This window comes from Ceratosolen solmsi, unplaced genomic scaffold, assembly GCF_000503995.2.
Source record: "Ceratosolen solmsi marchali unplaced genomic scaffold, CerSol_1.0 scaffold4, whole genome shotgun sequence".
Lineage (NCBI taxonomy): Eukaryota > Metazoa > Arthropoda > Insecta > Hymenoptera > Agaonidae > Ceratosolen > Ceratosolen solmsi.
This window is the reverse complement of record NW_011948449.1, coordinates 399714-419338: the sequence shown is the minus strand read 5'-3', so window position 1 is coordinate 419338 and position 19625 is coordinate 399714. Positions and strand designations below refer to the sequence as shown.

The window sequence follows — 19625 nt, the reverse complement described above, 5'->3', positions numbered from 1 at the left end:
TTCGTGTTTATCTTTAATAAATATGAACATTGTTTTTACGAATCAGCTTGTAAGTATAAATTTTGTGATTGAAACTATATAGGTCTTACAAGACCTTAAATTTTTTGTAAAAATGTATATTATGCAAAAATTAATAAATTTTTTATATCGTTTAAATAAATAATGTTAAAGATTTTTTAGTTTACGTATATTTATCAGTACAATTAAATAAAATATATTACGTTTATAAAAATATATATATTTATTGAAGTGCCTATTCGTCATATTTTGAAAGATCGAAAATTTATTAAAAAATCAAAATAATTATAATTATAAATACTTATCATCTTGAGTATAAAAATTAAAGAAGTTGGATATAAATTTAAAACTTCAATTTTTTTATATTATAAGAGGAAAATTGGTTTGTCTAAATTTTATAATTTTATGAAATATAAATAGACCTTATATTAATACTCGGTATAATAAAATAGATTAATCAAATGCTGAATTATCGTGTATTAAAACCAAATTTTAATGAATTAAGTTATCTTACAAAGTGCTTAATTTGTTTCTTACTTGTTTATATAATTATTTAATTGGTATTCTTTATTTTATAGCTTTCGGTCAAAGGTTAAATTGAAAAAGTATTTTAATATAAGAAAAACAAAATTAAAAATATCTTTATTTTTATTATCTAATATAATATATAGTATAGGGAACCAAAGTTTTTAGATTGAAAGATTTAAGATGTATGTTTTTTGTGGAAATAAAGGCAATATTTAAAAAACTTCGAATGAATGAAATTTTATTTAATAAAATTATTTTCTTTTTATATTATGTAAGACATTATACATTCATAATTCTTATATTTCAATGTACTTACGACGAAAGAGAACCAAATAGCCATATTTTCTTATCAATTCATTATAGGTTCAAATATTGAAACAATAAAAAAATTATTATATTGCAAGGAAATCCAGCGTTTTCGTATATTAAAAAGAGAAAACATTTATCACATTTTTGTGCTGATACACAATTCGAAATACCTTCCATAAAAGGTATAGTCATTTTTGTATGCATAAAGAGAATGACAATTTGAAATATGAATGTGTACAATGATTATTTGTGACGTAATTTATAACAAGCATGAAACGACGTGATCGGTTTTTTTAGTAAAATAGATAGTTTCTATTTCAGTGTCTTCTAGTGTAATTTTTAATATGAAAATCAAATAACTCGTATTTCAGAAATGAAATTTCAAAAACATCGTTACTATTTTTATTTAATATTAAGCGCAATTTGAAAAAGAAGATTGCATATAATCAATAGTGTGTATGGTGTATATTCTCGATATGCCGGGACTCTTAAAAAGGAATCAATCACAGTCATAGACCAGAGATGTTGATCACTGAAAGAATTCTGTATCAAAAACTTACGTTTTTAATCGATCGATCGACTCATTTTTCAATAAATTTTAATTCGAAAATAAATGCACAAGCATAAACTAATTATATAAGTGTACAACATTATACGAATAAATAACGTTATTATTAAGTATTTATATCAACACACGTGGGGAAAAATGTACAAACAAGGAACACATTGACTAAAAATCCTTATTCATTATAAAATGTGTATAATTATTATACTAAAAAACTATAATTCGTTTAAGTTCATGATTATATTTGTAAATTAACAGTATCATTCATTTTTTAAATTACTAAATCTATTGAATATTAATGGGAAAATCCAAAACATGATGTAGCTATACAGTTTAAAAATGTGGAGCACATTATTTCTATAATAGCATTACATTACAACATGGCGTGTTACAGCAAATTTTTTAATACAGTACTAATACAATTCACTAATTGTTTTAATAATTCGTAAAAGAATAAATTTACTTGCATAAAAATTGTGTACTTTTGTTTTTATTATAAACAGATTTATTAGGTGAATTTCACATATTTTTCACAATTTATTTGCATTAACAGTATCTGATTATATGTAGATAAATAAAAACCTGTATGGTAAAAATGGAGATAAAGTTGATTAAGTATTTGACAATCATCACATGTTTGATTGGCACGAAATTCGATCAAAAATTAAGAAAATCATTAGTATGATTTATAATAAGAGACACATTGAGATCACAAATACTGCAGTATAATTAAGCAGTAGTATTAATAGTTACTGAAAATCTGCATAATGTGATTTTTAACTACTGAATACACTATTTTTTTTCTTTTTTATCCTAATTATTTGCTTTTAATGAATACACACACGCGCGTACACATCAACGCAAAAACATACACGCGCGCGCATACGGAATATACGTATAGTGACATCGATGCTCAATCGATTTTAAAAGCTTGCATAAAACAGAAGAAACGTTAGCGAAATTCTCGAAATAAAATTTCTATGAGGCAGTGATACTCCAATATGAGCAGACTTTAGTTTAGTGTCAAGAATTTTCATGGCGCTTCTAATTCTTTTAAAAGCATTATGAGTTGCTTTATTATAAATAATTAAAAAAATGTTTATTAGTAAATAAATATATACAGAAAATAGAAATAAAATAAAAATAAGTCAAAGACGTGACGAAAACAAGATTCATGAAGAATTGTAATAGTGCTATGATTACTTCATTATACGTGTAGATTTGTTTTTGTTTCATTTTTATTTTTATCACTTGCGATTAAGTTAGTCGCATGATTATTTCAATGTGGATTCTGATTATTTCCAATAAAATATTCTTCTTCAAAAGAAAAATATTCGATTGTTTTTATAAAGCCGTTATTACGAAACACTCATAAACGAAGATATCGTAAAATATTTGCACAGTTTCAGTCACGTATAACAAAGAAAGAAAAAAAAAATGAATAAAAGAAAACAAATAAAACGTCATTAATAAAAATGAATTCTATGAGGTTTGTGTAGCTAATTATGTTTTATATCCAAGGAAGAGTTATGAATTTCGGATCTTGATAAACTCGTAACATCCGAAGTCTCGGGTGCATATGGTCTCGCAGCTTCGAGTTTCCGATGGATTTCGTAACTATCGCAGAGCGATTCATCCTGGATCTGTTTGACGAGTTTGTTGACGAGCTCAGTTTTACCATTGGTAGCTTCGATCAACTCCTTAATCGAGCCCTCTTCACTTTTGCTGCTAGTTGGCGAGTCTTTCTCCTCAGCAATCCTCGGTAGCTGGCTCGAGTTAGGCAAGCTCATGGCAACACTTGCGATATTAATAGAGATGCCGTGGCCGAGTTTGGCGTAATCAGCTCCAAGGCTCTTCTGTTGTTCTATTGGAGGCTTCTTATCGAGTTTAGGTGCTTCTTCTTTGCCGTCACCGCCATCGTCCGAACTCTCTGGATATGTGCTTTGGGCAATAGACATTCGTGGCGTTACTTTCACTACGTTGTTTGCCAATGGCGAAATTGAGGTCTTGATCTCGGCTGAACGTGGGTGGAGTCTATCGGGACTGAGGGCACGTCGAAGCAAGGGAGAGCCCGGTTCTGCTGATTTGGGTCGCCCGTACGTCTTTTTCTGGCTATTGGGTGTTGACAAGGAGGCGCCTGTATCAAAATAAAACCATTAATTTTCAGTTGAATGTAGACTTACTAAGGTAATAACTATGGTGAGTGTTGGTGTGTGGTGGTATAGCTTACCTGGACTATAAGACTGGGTGGTATTGGAACTGCCCGGCTGATGTCCAGTAGGGAATGCAAGCGGGCTAGGACTACGCGTTGGACTCGCTGGGATCGGCGAAGGACTAGGTGTCCTTGCAAGTGGTGAGAGCGGAATGTGTCCGACTGATTTCCTTCGATTCGGCGAGTGGATATTTTTTGCAGCGGTATGCAACTTGTGCTTGAGTCCATGTAACGTGCTCGGCCTCTGATAGTGGGCCTGACTGCCCAAATTGTTGCCACTGCCATTGCTACTGCTTCCTGTACCATTACCACTGGTGCCGCCACCTCCTCCAAGGGAGCCACTCGAGTTGGATGACGATGAATTAGAGCTTGAACATGGACTCACGATACCTATTTACAATTTTAATTATGTCAAGAACATTGGAGCTATTTCTTTGAAACATGAGTTTGAAAAACATAATGATTTTGCAATAATGTGTTTATTCTTAAGTTATATACCAGTCGAATGATAAGTTTCAGAGCTAGGACGGTTCATAGGTGGGGACGGACTGAAGTGAGATGGACTTTCTAGTTGCTGTTGTTGCTGTTGCTGCTGTTGAACTGAGCGAGCAAATGACTGGAAGGAGCGAGTTGGAGTTATCAAAGATGGAGAACATATGCCTGCTGCCATCTGAAACAATATTTATATTACAGTATCAAGAAGTTATTCAAGCAACAAACTTAAAAACCATTTTATTGATATTGTTCGACATTATGTTGTTTATTTTTAATGCTAAAATAATTAGATGTATAAAGCAAATTATGGGAAAAACAAAAATAAAAAAGCGTACCATAAGAGGTGGTTTACTGTCACTGGGTAGAATGGGTGCTGACAAAGGACAACTGATACTTAATGGCTGCAATAAAACAAATAAAACTGTGCTTATAATTATGGTTTTGAAGCATTTGCATAATGATGAGTGGAATAAAAATGTATACTATTGATTGATCTTTTCCTAGCATCCATTGATTAAACTTTGAATTTATACCTGTTGCATTTCAACGCTAGCTCTTTTCGAACTTATTTTTCGAAAGAGTGAAGTCTTGCGTTTCTTGTCAGTATGATCTCGTTTCGGTTTTCTCTGACGTTGGTGCAGTGTACGCCTTGCCATTTTACTTTGAGCCGGTTCACGCTTACGACCTCCTGTTTTAATACTCGTGTTTTCTAGCGGTGTACTCCGGAGCGTTACATGATCTCCACCACTGAGCATCAACTGAAGCACTTGAGTGTGATATAAGCCTTGAACTGCCTCGCCATTTATGTGAGTTATTAGGTCGCCGGGTCTTAAACCAGCTTCAAATGCAGGACTGGATTGGTCAACAGCCTATAATCGAATATTGATTTGTTAAGATTTTCATCATTTATCTTTCTACAATGTATTGTAAGAAAATTGTGATCTTAACCATAACCAGGTGATGCATCGTGTAAAAATCACTATCCCCATAATACACCCTTATTGTATGCACCGTAAATCCAAATCCACATGGACCCCTTCTTATAATTATAGGAGGTTTTAAGCTCGTTACTAAAGGGCTTAACTCTCGACACGGTGATGTATCTCGAGATGAAGCTGTGGATGAACCACCTGGAGATTCGATCGCCTGGCTCGAGGACGTAGATGGATCGACTTATTTATTTTATAATAATATTTTATAATTATTTTTTCATTAATACTATAAAATGAAATTAACAATATATATTTTTTATTTAACACTAAAAATACTTACACGAAAAGTCACCAGTAGGTATAACCAATGAGAGACCACTGGTAGACGCAGATTTAATAACAGAGCGTGATTTTTGTTTGCCTGATGGTAATATAGATAAGGCAGTGAATGACTCAAAGGAGTCTGTACTAGAATTGTGCTTATCCTCAGCAATTTCTCTATTTGCTACTGTTAAATCAAGCCTGAAAATATAAAGGATTTTTTCTTAATTATGCTGCATTTTGATTTTTTTGATAATGCTACAAATTAAATTTTTTCTTCTAAGTAGCAAAAATGTTGGAGGTTCTTTTTTTTAAAGGAAAAAGAATAAGTAAAAGCTGTGTACTGTACTGACTTACATGATGTTAGTGTCATCATCGAAGGAAATACTGAACCTGGGAAGCTTTTCACGTGAATGGCCGTGCCGCTTCCTTTGAATCTGTGGACTAATATCATCAGATTCAGTTTGCGAGCTGTCTGGCGTACTATAATAAATTCCAGAATTTGATTTAGCTCCTGGAAGATCTTTCTTCACTACTACTAGTGGATCTGAATTATCTGATGTTCCTGAACTAGTAGATTTATTTAGCTCGAATATTTTCGTGTTACCTGGCGGTGTTATACTGACAATCGTACTACTGACGTTGAAGGAGCTCTTATTACTATGGTCAGCAATTTTTTCCACTGTTTAACAATAAATTTTTTAAAATAATTGGCTATAATCTATTAATTCTTTTCATATTCTTACCTGAATCGTCCAATTTGGATACAGTTTGCGCCATTAAGACAGTTGAATTTAAGGATAATTGAGACACAGTTCTTTCAAGTTCTGATCTGAATAATTGCTTCTTTAACGGATCTGTTTCTATATCTACATTCAAATTTGGCGGACGCGATTGAGAAATCTTACGAGACTGGGGGGAATACGAAGAGAAGGAACCAAATAATGGAGAATCATCGGTATCGTCGGTATCATCTCCTAAATCGTGATTATATCGGTCCATACGCGCTAAAAAAATAATTTGTAACAATTATATTATCAATGATTCTACTAATTGAAAATTCATTAGTAAAGACGTACTATCAAAATAGCTAGTATCTTCATCGTTTGCTAATTGAGGGACAAATTCAGCTTTTTGTCTAAGAAGACTATTCCAATTCACTCCATAAAAATAAGGGTGATCTTTCACTTCATGCGATCCTCCTGTTCCTAATCGTTCTCGAGGACTTTGTTGCAATAATGCTGCTATCACACTTTTTGCTTCTGGTTGAACAGACCAGTCTTCTTCATCTGGCCATTCAATGTCATCTAGAAATAAATTATTTTTATAATATTTCAGATATTTTTAATATAAAAGAAATGTTAAAATATCTTCACCATTTACAGTGTGCGCAAACAGTTCTTCAGGCGTTTCTCCAAAAAATGGAACGCAACCAATAAGAAATTCATATAATATGATTCCCATTGACCACCAATCCACTGGTTTGCCATAACCTTGACGTAGAATAACTTCAGGAGCAATATATTCAGGTGTACCGAAAACTTGTTTGTCGGAAAATTGTCTGGTATCCTTTTCAATATATCCTTCATATAAGTTTGTAGCAACTAAATTTTTTTTTTAATTGACACAATATTATTCTAAGCATATACAAAATGTTTGCATAATGTTGAATAAGTCATTAGATACATACGTGACATCAGACCCATCTTACTTAAGCCAAAGTCCGTGAGTTTAATATGACCCAATGCTGTAATAAGTAAACTGTAAAAGTATGAAAAAAAATTATTTAAATGGAAAATAATTTAAATATTAATATATATATATATATATATATATATATTTATTTATATATATATATTTATTTATATAGTAGCAAACCCCTACTTACTTATCAGGTTTTAAGTCGCGATGAACGATTCCGTAGCTATGAAGATACTCTACAGCAAGAACAGTTTCAGCAAAATAAAATCTTGCCATATCAGGAGGTAATGGACCAATATTTTTTAATAGATTTGCACAATCTCCACCTTCTACATATTCCATCACTAAGCATAAGTGTTTCTGCAAATTTTTTGTAATCGTTATAATAAATCCTGCATCAGTTATAAATTAGATTTACCTACTTTTGTTTCAAAGCTACAATACATGGATACTACAAATGGATTGTCTGTAAAGCTCATAATATCACGTTCAGCGAATACTTGTTCAACTTGATTTCGGAGCATTAAATTATTCTTATTAATTTTTTTCATAGCAAATCGCTGCCTTGTTAATTTTTCTTTAACTAAGTAAACAGCTCCATATGCACCATTACTAATTAATTTCATTATCTCATAATCACTTTCACACGGAACTCGCTGCTGTAATTTCTCTTCATCTTGTTTATTAGGACTTGATGTGGCTAAATGGAGGTTGTGAATGCTAGAACTTACTGAATCTTCAATCTTATTCATTTCTTCTTGCAATTCTGTATTAAATAAAAAAGAAAAATTAATATGTGAAATAAAATAGGCTTAAAAATTAAAATAGTAAATGTTCTCGTAAATGTCTATATATATATATATTTAACTTGACTTACCTGAAATTGGATCACGATTTAAGGATAATTTATTTATTATATACTGCGGAATATCTTTTTCTATTCCAATAGCTATTTTTGCTTGGCCTTCAGCTTGCTCAAGAAGATGATAAAATTCCTCTGGATCAAACTCGAGGCACTCAAGTAAGCGAGCGGGGCGTGAAATTATCAAAAGAAGCTTTTTTATAAGGCCTGTCAATCGCGTTGCTGCTTCTAGTGATTTATCTTTGGTCTATAAAAATTGATAAATATTGATTACAATAATCTAACTTATTACAACACACAAAATAAGAAAACTTCATGTTCAACCTCTATTAAAAGATGTTCCAGATTTTCACTCATTTCATAAAAGTATCTAGTTGTAATTAGTTTCTCTTCTGACTTTTTTAAGCAATCACGAGCCATTTCGATAACTTGATGATGAACAAATCGCAATATTGGTAAGGAATCTTGAGTCATTTGAGCCACTGCTTCGTATTCGTCAATATCCTTGTTTTCATTGATAAAGTTTGTTAAGCGTTCTTCCATTTGTTGCGTTGCCTAAAATATATAATAAATTCTATTGATTTTGAAATTTAAATTGCTTTAAAATAATTGATTTTCAAATTGAATTTGAAATATTTCTTAGAAGTTCAGAAGAAAAATATAAATAACTTGATTTATTTTCTTCGAGAAAAACAAACATTTCTCACTTTCATTAAAACGTCGACGAGCAACATAATGTAAAATATAAGATAAAAGATTCATGTAGGAACTACGTGCATTATTTTTGTAGTGACAATTTGCCAGGGACTCCAAGAACGATGCGTATTAATTAAATGATGAATCATCAGTGCGATATAGAGAAAGAAGGAAGCCGAGGTGTCTTAGTATATAAGTTAAAAAGTACCTTGGGAAAACGCTCTTTGTATAAGGTATTCATCATGACGATCTCACTATCGAGGATAGGCGATCGGCTAGGACTACTGAGACTGCGAGAGCGGGGTCGATGTAACGGAGATTTGCGTCCAGTCTCTTCGTCGACAGCATGAGATACGTTGCTGCCAGGAAAGCCAGGATGAACCGATGAACAGGGTGTGCCAGGTTTAGAAAAATGACAGGACAGCATTCGTAACTCATCCTTCGTCGGAATATTCGGAAGCTGATGAAGACGCTCCTGGCTTGAACATTGAGACTGCGGACAAAGAAGACTCGGATGTGCGAGAATCTGAGATATAAGGAATGGGGATCAACATACCGAAACATTACTGGATCCAGGAGTGGTACCGTATCCACTAGAAGGTAAACTGGCTACTGACCAACGCCTTCCATCTCCTGAACTGGTCGGAGCCCCGCCGATTCTGTTTTTTATACATCCAATGATTATTGACATTTTTAGGATTTCGTCTTATGCTTAGCATCTATTACGCATTAAAAAAATAATTCAAGGGCATGAAGATAAAATTAGTACCTTTTTATTGGAACGAAAGCAAAGTGTGGACTGGATGACATCCTAGGACTTTCCAAAGGACTGCCTACAATTGGGACGAATGCTGGGTTGCAATAAAAATAAAAAATACTAAGAATTAAAAATAATATAACCTCATAAAGTAATATGAAGGTGAAGCCAGTTATTAAGCTATTGGGATTTTTATAACTGTTAATATTGCCAGCAATCATAATGCTGGCATAAACTACTGAGCCGCAATTATGAATAAATAACACTTGCCAAGAAATTTGTAAAATTTTGTCACGCTACCAAATTTTAACAACATGCTATCCTATAGATTTTTCGAGGTTGTTTTATTGAAAGTCTTGAGTTTAGGATTTCAATTGATTTTAATTTTCTATTAAGTGATAAGCATACCTGACAAGGGAGAGTGGCATCGTGGAAGAGTTGGAGATGTCGTTGAAATAAAAGATTTTCGATGGGATGCTTTAGCTGCTCGCCGTGACACGTTTAAATCTCGCTATAACATCACAGTAGTTGGAGGTATTTATTCAATTGCATATTAAGTTTATTATTACAATAAATACTTACCATATGAATTGAAAGAGATGGTGCTGATTTTCCTATAACGGAATTACGCATACGTACCAAGTTTGAGAGCTCAGAACTTACTGCAAATATTTTATACAATTATAATGATACATATATTATTTGAGCTTATCAAAAAAAGATTTAAATTTAAAATTCTTTACAGCACTTTGATCAGGATTTTATGTTTCAATTGTTATCCTTAAGCATCAATTTATTAATAACTCTAATTCCGTACATTAAAATTTAATATTATTTTATAAGATGTCAAAAAGGCATTTTCTTATTTTATGCGAAAATAGATTTATATATGTTGTAAATAATCAATAATACGAAACTAATCTGTTACCCCATATTATAATATTAAAGTTATGCATATGTGAAATTAAAAAAATTTTTTTTTAATATACATATAAAAGTTTTTCCCAATATTATATTTCAATATACATATATACTCTTAATAAAATTATACTCTGAATAAATGGATTTTAAATAGTAATTATAAGTAGTTAACGTTTTATTGTATTACAGGAAGACTTATTTTTATTATTAATTTTTTTAATATCAAAGAAATGTTAAAGAATTTATGTACGCTAATATAGAAAATACAATAAACAATCATAATCAATATATGAATAAAAATAAAGTCATACCTGGGCGAACTGGAGCTTCCTTACTTTCAACTTTTGCTGTCGATATTAGTTTACAAGGTACATCAGCTTCCATTTTGTTAGCAACTTGTTCGGTTTCTGGTTGATCAAAAACTAGAACTCGAGCAAAATTGCTATAGGTACGAAATCGCGGCCTACTTGGTCTATTCTTTGGTTGATCCATGACTTAACAACTCCCTAACAAGAAAAAGATTTATTATAATTCTGTAAATATTCTTGAAATATTTTTTTAGATAAAAATTTTGAAATTTTAGTTTTTATTTTTAAGGCTTAAATTTAAGTCAAATTAGAAAAAAGTAGGTAAACTTTTGTCTTACATTACACATTTGTGTAACGTAATCTATATGGGTAAGAAAATGTTTATTAATTTTAAATGAATTACAAAATGATTGTTTTTTCTTAAATGTAGATAATTATTCTCAATTTATTTTTAACAATGATTTAATAATAGTTATTATTAATATAAAAGAACATATATTTTCAACAATCATAAATGAAATATCAGATCAGAGTTAAAAAGTCTCCAATAATATATATATTTAATATAGAACATCTAATATAAAACATTCAAGCAAAAGAATCAATTTGTCTTATTATTCAAAATAATAAAATAGTAATAACATATTAATAACACAAACGCTGGCACATATGTTGATTGCTTTATATTTTAGTCTGTAATTGTTTTATTCAACGGACAATATCATATGCCAGTCATTAATATTGTATAAATAAATCTCAAATAATTCCTCCATATAAAAAAATAAATACAGATTTATAACACCTCAAACGGTATCGAATGGATTTTATTAATCAATGTCACTCTCAAAATCAAAATCAAAATATAAAATATTGCCAAGAACAGCTATTTTCTGTCATTCTAGTAGTAAATTTATACATACTAAAGATACCTTTTAAGTTCAATAGTTTTTATTAATTGCAATCAAGTAAATGATAATAAAGAACATCTAAGTTTCGAAATAAAAAAAAACAAAGAATTAAACATAGAAAAAATTAAAAACCTGGTATTTAAAAACAATAATATTGAAAGTATTATGCTTATGAAATTATGATAAAAATTCATAAGAATATTAATTTTTTATTTGTGCTTTTAAAAATTACTATAAATATTATTGGATATTTTAGTTTAAAAATATATTTACAAAATTTAATATATATAATATAATTTTCCTTGAATCTAGTAGTTAAAATTTTAGTTTGTTGGTACGATGTTAATGTTAAAGAATTCATAAGTACGAACGAAGGCATTGGTAAAAAATGTAATAATAAAAATTAAAAAATGATTAAATACTAGATTACATAAATGTACATTATAACAATAAAATATGGCTTATAAAGCATACTGTATTATGTAAAAATATCAAGTTGAAACAAACTTTGTTATAAAATATATGCTTAAATACACGAAAAAAAGTAAAAACAGACAATCTTTTTAATATTTAAAATTATTATCAGATATTATATAATAATAACTATGTTTCATTTATTTTTCTATTTTCTGTAAAATGATACTGATATTTGTTAAATTACATTTGCCATTACCATAAGCAATTTATTAATATACTATAATTCGCATAGAATGAAAATATTGATTATAATACTGATTATTGCAAATGTAACAATATTTTTAATAGTCATAGCATTTATTTTGACATTTATTTGTAAATGTTAAGAAATAATTATTCAGTATCTTATGCTCTATCTATTTTCTTATGCTTTTCTTAGGTAATGATTTTAAGAGACTATTCGGATCATTTTAATTTAAAATATCACCATTTATCGAATGAATGGTTTTATAAAAACTTTAGAAATAAAAATGTTATATGTAAATAAATGTTATAACAAAAATTGAGTTAGCTCTATATTAATAATATCGACATAATATGATATTTCCTATCCCTTTTTTGTGAGGACATTATTTTTTATAAAACGTAAAGAATCCAACCCCAGCGTTTAAAATAAAACTAATTAAAAATAAATTGTCCTATTAACTTATTTCTTCCGTATTCCGTATCTCATCTTTTAACATTAAATGTGTATAAATTTATTAAACAGTAAATTATAAACAGTAAATTTTTATACAGTATTGAAATATTTTTTTTACTATGATTATTTTCAAATTGAGTTACCTACTATATATTATTTTATAACATGTTTTTTTACTAATTTTTGTACATTCTTTAATGTATTTTTTTTATTATTTTATATTAATTTTTGTGTCAAATTAAATAAAAATATAACAAAAACGATATCAATAGAAAAAATTTCTTTCTCTTTAAAGTAAGTACTACAAAGAGTTTAATAATTATAAAACAATAGAAAAGATTATTTTATTAAATATAATAAATTTCAAGTTAAGAAAAGTACAGATAATGTTTCCCAGATAATATGTGTAGTATACGAGTATCTACGTAGGCAAATGCAAGTTCAGATAATGGTCACAGAACAGGCAAAACTACATGGACGTATGCGTATTATATATTCATAGATATAATGTCTGCTATCACACAGACCTATTGTTTTCAACTTTCCTTAATGTTTATATTCATAAAAAAGTTTTATTTCATGGCCATAATTTTTTATATTTATTTTTATTATCAATTATTTATGTAATATTAATATGTAAATCGACGAATAATTTAGGTAGCAAATCAAATATGAGATTAAAAAATAAAAATTATAAAATGCTTATTTTATTAATTGTAAATATATTTATATATATATAATCTAAAATTAAATATAAACATATATTAAATACTAAATTTATAAAAAAATATAACGACAAAACAATATTTAAAAAATATGAAAACTATAGAGTTAAAAATTACTGAAGCAATTTTTAATTTTAAAGATATAGATTATGCACATAAATATAAATTTAAAAAGAAATTTAAAATACAAATAAAAATTTACGAACGTAATTGAATTCTGATTTATTATTTTCTAATGCAATAAAACTACAATTAGTATTGAAGAAAAATTGGAGAAGAAAATGCAAATATATGGTAATTTATTAAACTGTTCGATGTTAACTTTATTAAATTAAGACTAGTATTAGTACAAATTATACGGTATACATAATATTTGCGATTAATTATACTGTAATAAAAATTCGAAGGATATATTATTTTTTATTTGCTACGTTTACTATATACTTTTTCTGTTTCGTAAAAAATTTATAGAAATGTGAGATTAATTTAATACTTTCAACGTATAATAATTTATTATGCTAATAAATTATGTTTTCATTTCACTTTCGTATTTTCAATAAATTAAACAAATTCATCTTTATTATTTTATGGAAATTATTGCTTTATACGGTTAAGGAATAAAGATATTTATTTTTGTTTACTTTTATTTATTCCACATATTTTCGTTACATCCTCCTTTCTTCTTATCGTTTTATGTAACGAATTATTTATCATCTTATTCTAAGATTTTTAATAGATCTAAATTTTAATCACTAATATATGGGATTTAAAGTTATTATGTACATATTACATCAATATATTACCGTATTCGTATGCATTATATTTAGTGTAATTTTATATAAGGTTTTCTTTTTATAAAAGATATAATATAAGATTTTAACGAATTTCAAATTTACCTACTATTACTAGAATTAAATAAATTTGAATATTTTGAATTCTTATTTACTATTTTACAATATTTTGAACGTATAAAATTTCAAAATTTTCTCTAAAATTCGTATTTATATGTTGAAGTTAAAATATTTAAAAAATCTTAATTGAACAAAATTATTAAAAAAATGTAAAATTGTAAAATAAAATATTGTATTAATAGATACACACGTCAAAGGAGATGTGTATGTTAAGTCAAAATTAAAATTTTAGTCTAAATTTCGTAATAGCTTTCTGGATATTTAAGTCATAATAATGTATTTTTCAACCGCAAGTAATTATGTGTGATTATACGTGTAAGTATGTGTATAATATATTCTTTACAAATATTTAAATAAATATCTAGATGAAATCAATATAAAGTTTTTTTTTCAAATACTGATTGACATTTGAAACTAGAATGTATATTCTTAGTATTGTTCTTTCAGTTTAAAATTATCTATAAAAGTATTACATATAAATTTGGTTATTTAAATTAAGCTATTACCTTTGAACATAATTAGAGAAATATAACGAACATTTGCTTGTAAAAGGTTTACAAAATGATAATATATTAAAGGATAATGCACAATAGTAATAATGTACCAATACGATTTAATGTAATAAAATAAAAAAAAAAATAATAATAATAAATAATTGTAATTGATATTTTCGTAGTTTTATTAAAAATTGCATAATAAATATTAGGGAATTTTTAAGTCGTATATATATTGTTGTTAACGTTAACCTAACCTTCTCGATGCGAAATTGTGAACATATCCAAGCTCCACACTCGTGTCGACCTCTGATTTTATACAAATCTTTCATTATTAATATGGATTAAATTTGTATGTTAAATAAAGGATGATTTAATTTTTTTTTTTTCATCAATAGAAAATTTTGTAAAAAATATGTAGGATGTAGTCAATTAAATTATATTAATAATATTATGTTTCACATTTATTTTTATAACACAGCAAAAAATTTACATTTGTTTTCATTGGAAAGAATTATAGAATTAAGTGTACTTTTAAATCTGATTAATAAGCAACATTAATAATTAGTGTTAAATATTGTTTGTAATTTTATTTTATCTAGTAATTTATCAATGTTCAATAAAACAATAATTGATTAAGAGGTATAGTAAGAATGTAAAAATTCTAATTCGCCAGCACAGATCAATATATAAAAACATTTATTGAAAATAGTATTAGTTGAGATAAATCAAACTACAGGTAGCAATTATTTTTTACTTTTCTTCTGTTAAAATATTTTAAATATATTTAATATATTTTTAATTTTATTATTATTATATAATTATTATATAATATATAATTATTATTAATTGCAGAAAAAAATAGCTAATTTTGTAAACTTTGTTTGCATTATCTTTTAACAAAAATGTATAAAAAAAATTATATTTTTTTTAGTATTTAACAATAAAATTTTTAAATCAGTATTTTCCTGGCAAAGTAATCTTGTATGCGTTATAAAATTTAAAATCCCCCTTAATGGCTGATAGTTTGTTCAATTAAAATAACAAGAAACAAAAATTGTATTTTAGTAACCTCTTTGCCATTAGCTCATCAAATATAGTATAATATTCTAATTACTTACTACAATTGAAAAATAATATCATATGAGATTTATCATATAATCCTTTGATCATTATATATATATATATATATATATATATATATATATATATATATTATTAAAGGTAAAAATTATATAACAAAACTTCTTTATATCCATACACTTTCAATTAGATTATTAGAAGGACTATGAAACCCGAGTTTCATAATTTCACTTTATATCATACTTTAATTTTTGCTATTTTAAAATTTATTTATCATTGATTCTGATAAAATATTCTACATTAGAAATCTTAATTTGGCAAATACCACTTAAATTAAATTCATATTTGTGCAATAATTTTTTTAAAATTGAAATTATTTATATTTTTATGTTGTATGCTATGTTCAAAGTTGGTTATGGTTAATTTTATTATTTATTCCTTTTCACTAATAAATATGTTTAATGTAGAAATTATTTGCTTTTGTTTCTGTTTATAATTGAATTTCTAAATTTATAATAAACTATATTAATATTTTTATTTTATTTAATTGACTATGTAAAATCTAATGAAGTCTTATAATTTGTAAACTACAAATTCTTAATAAATTTATTTGAAGTTATATGTAAATTGAAATAACAATTTTAAAACAACTTGTGTATCAGTTTTAAATAAAAATTTTATATTTAAACAACCTTGAATGTCAATTTGAAGTAAAGTAGATAAAACCGTTTGGTAAAAAGCATTAAAGATCAAATGTATAGAAAATTGACTTTAATGTTATTCTAGAAATTTACAAAAATGTAAATATATAAATTCATGTTATAAGTATTATATATGCATATAAGTAAAGAGTAAACATTTCAATAGATAGGATTATTTATTGCTTTTTACTGATATTATTTTATCTCATTTGTTTATTATATAGATTTTGTATCGAGCTATTATTATACAGAAATAGATTAGTTAATAAATAAAAAAATAATAATGCAAAATTCAATTTAACTAAAGTTAATTTAAAATCAATGTAGAAATACTCTTACTTACACCTCCATTAATATGAATTTCCAATAAACATCTAAAAAATTTAAAAATACATAAATATATAAACATTTATGTAAATACTATGAATTGATTAAATTTTTAATACAATGAATTCAACAAGGATATGGAAAATATTAATAATAATTTACAACTAATAGTAAAGAATTTTGCATTGACGTTAATTTAAGAAATGAATTTTAATTATTTTCTGTTTATGTTTTACAAAGAATATGTTAAATAATACTTTTTATATAGCAACATTCACAGCTTAGACTCATATTTAATTAAAAATATTTTTTTAAATTTTTAATATCAACATTTTATATTAAAAAAGCATTAGTTAAATTAATGTTTTAAAGACTATTATAATATTTTTGTTTCATTTTTATTAAAGCAAACATTATGATGGATGAGATATTAAAATTATAAAATTTTTATATTTCAATCAATATATTTGTTTGTTTCCTCCAATTTGAATTTCTATCAGTTATATACTGATTATAAGTTGTGTTGCCTTCCTTCAAAAGTTTCAGGTAACTATAATTTATTATTATTATTATTTACAAACTTTACATACACACACACGCGCACACACACACACACACATATATATATATATACATATGCATGTGTGTGTGTGTGTGTGCGCGCGCGCGCGCGCGTGTATATTGATCTGTCGCGATGATAAATTAATACCTAAAAAAATTAGTCATTTATAAAGAAGCTTAAAGTAGTTTTGTAAGGTATTATGGTTGATTATGATAAGTTTAGAGATAAATACGTTAATACAGTCGGTGAAGTGTAGGTCTGCAAAGAAAATCATTTTCTCTAGCACAAAATGACGAATTGTTTTCTTTCGTAACTTCGTCGCAGTTCTCGAGGCAGACACAGGCACTGGTGCGAAAGCGTACAGAAACAACACATGGTTGATGTCATGTAAACTATAGGCTCACTGCTGAAACGTAAACAGAAGCAATAGAGCCGCGACAGCTATATTCCGGTATTGGTGATGACGAGAGGTTCGTGCTAGCACGTGGATGGCCTTTTTCGAGGACGCAACAAACGAAAATGGATCGATCGTACGTTCGACTCACCAGTGAAAAAACTAAGTCACACAAACAATCGACTTCTACGAGACAATTTGAGTACAAACAGCCGCGTTGTTCGTTGGGGTGGGGCGGAGCGGAGCGGGCGAGCAAGGGGAGTAGAGTCCTAGATCAAGTTTGCCGTGTGGCTAAAGGAAATAAAGTGGGAGTGCGTATGAGAGTGGGATATAGAGAGTGAGTGAGTGAGAGAGAGAGAGAGAGAGAGAGAGAGAGAGAGAGAGAAGTCTGTAAGGCCTGGTAATGGGAGTGCGCAAGTGGAAGGGGGTGAGCGATCTGTCGGACAGGCTGTATGAGCGAGCGCAATTACTCACCTGGACAGTTGGTCTTGGACGGATCGTGACTAATGGGTGTGTGGGCGAGATCGAGGACCGCGAGAAACGAGCGTTCGGGCAGAAGCATCGGCAGCCGAGGCCGCGGTGCCTCCCGAGCCTCGACGACCACGATCCGAGAGCATGTCGAACTCTTGGATATGTGTTCCTGGGGCGGTGGCAGCCAGATGGACAGCCTCCCACCCTTTGAGCCCCAGCCCGTGGAGTTCCGTTAGCAGCAACACCGTGAGGAACACTATATCCTCTTACGTTGAGCGCAACCGCGAGACTGCGTGAAAGCTCGAACCCGAAGCGAGCCTATCTACTTTAAGTGGGACTTGAGAGATGACGGGTGCGCGCGCGCCAAACGTACTAAGAGAGCACACTAGACTGCACCAGCCAATGAGCCTTCGTACAATCTGCTTTATCGGGCGAACGAGCCCCTTCTGTCCCTCGCTCTTTTGCCCTTCTATTTTGCCTCATTGTATACCACTTTTACACTTTCCTTTATTTAGCTACCGCTGTTTCCGTTTTCCAAGTTAAGAGGGTGATTATCAATTTTGTCAAACCCTTCGGAAGTTCACGACCCCAACTGTAAAGTTATTATAACTAATGATAATTAATAATAAATTTTCTTAATGTTGTACGATGGCATTCTTTTTTCTTGTCGCTATTATCTGTTATTGCTATGGTATAGTTACATCAATGCCAACTCTGTATGGATTCTGAGGTACAATACTTTTACTTCGTTTACAAGCATTGTTAATTGTAATATAATAATTTTGATACACACGTTCGAATTCATTCCCTTCTTTTCATACAAATAAATAAATTCTTTTTAAATATAACCAAATAAAAACAATGCAAAAATATTTTTAAAAATGATTGACAAATACTTAAGAATGTAAATTCATAACATCCTAGAATTACGCTTTTGATTTAATCAGAAATTTCTATTACTATTTGTTACAATAAAATTTTATTACCTACAAAAATAAATAATATAATCTAAATGTATTTTTACACTTTACCTCTCTTACATTAACTTTAGATATTTTAAATTGTCAGCACTAAATTTGTATTTTATTATCATAATTTTATCATAAATCTATTGATTTTCAATAAAATATAATTACATGTTTTTCTTATCTTGCTTTATTAAAATAATATTTCAAGATTATTAAAATATTTAATTTACTTCTTACATATATTGCTCAATATTTTACTCAGTGAGAAAAAATATTAATAGAATAAAGCATCCATTTTTTTAAAAAGTATTAATAAAATGTTAAGCACATTATTTTGTT

At 28.3% G+C, this 19625-nt stretch overlaps 1 protein-coding gene across 3 annotated transcripts; it reads right to left on the bottom strand.

The window, feature by feature from the left end:
* Positions 1-2882: 2882 nt before the first annotated feature.
* On the bottom strand, positions 2883-18519 carry dop (microtubule-associated serine/threonine (MAST) protein kinase dop). Of its 3 annotated transcripts, none has more exons than XM_011504872.1 (23): positions 18322-18519; positions 10629-10823; positions 9979-10058; positions 9805-9907; positions 9409-9490; positions 9196-9298; positions 8848-9132; positions 8268-8498; positions 7959-8190; positions 7504-7847; positions 7269-7441; positions 7071-7141; positions 6757-6984; positions 6460-6687; positions 6127-6387; positions 5738-6062; positions 5400-5581; positions 5076-5299; positions 4661-4996; positions 4463-4528; positions 4131-4302; positions 3651-4022; positions 2883-3557 (listed from the first exon to the last, which is right to left on the bottom strand). In XM_011504872.1, the coding sequence occupies exons 2-23, from the start codon at positions 10807-10809 to the stop codon at positions 2920-2922; spliced, it is 4917 nt and encodes a 1638-aa protein (XP_011503174.1). In that variant the 5' UTR covers positions 10810-10823; positions 18322-18519; the 3' UTR covers positions 2883-2919. The 3 variants fall into 3 exon arrangements, with proteins under 3 accessions (XP_011503174.1, XP_011503175.1, XP_011503176.1); XM_011504873.1 differs by having other exon boundaries at positions 9409-9472; XM_011504874.1 differs by lacking the exon at positions 4463-4528.
* Positions 18520-19625: the final 1106 nt, after the last annotated feature.

Bases quoted from the DNA above. Each gene is read 5' to 3' on its own strand.
- dop (XM_011504872.1), bottom strand. From the start codon at position 10,809: ATGGATCAACCAAAGAATAGACCAAGTAGGCCGCGATTTCGTACCTAT. The intron at 8,499-8,847 runs GTACTTTTTAAC...TATATATTTTAG, and splicing joins ACAAAGAGCGTTTTCCCAAG to GCAACGCAACAAATGGAAGA. The intron at 6,688-6,756 runs GTGAAGATATTT...ATTTATTTCTAG, and splicing joins GTTTGCGCACACTGTAAATG to ATGACATTGAATGGCCAGAT.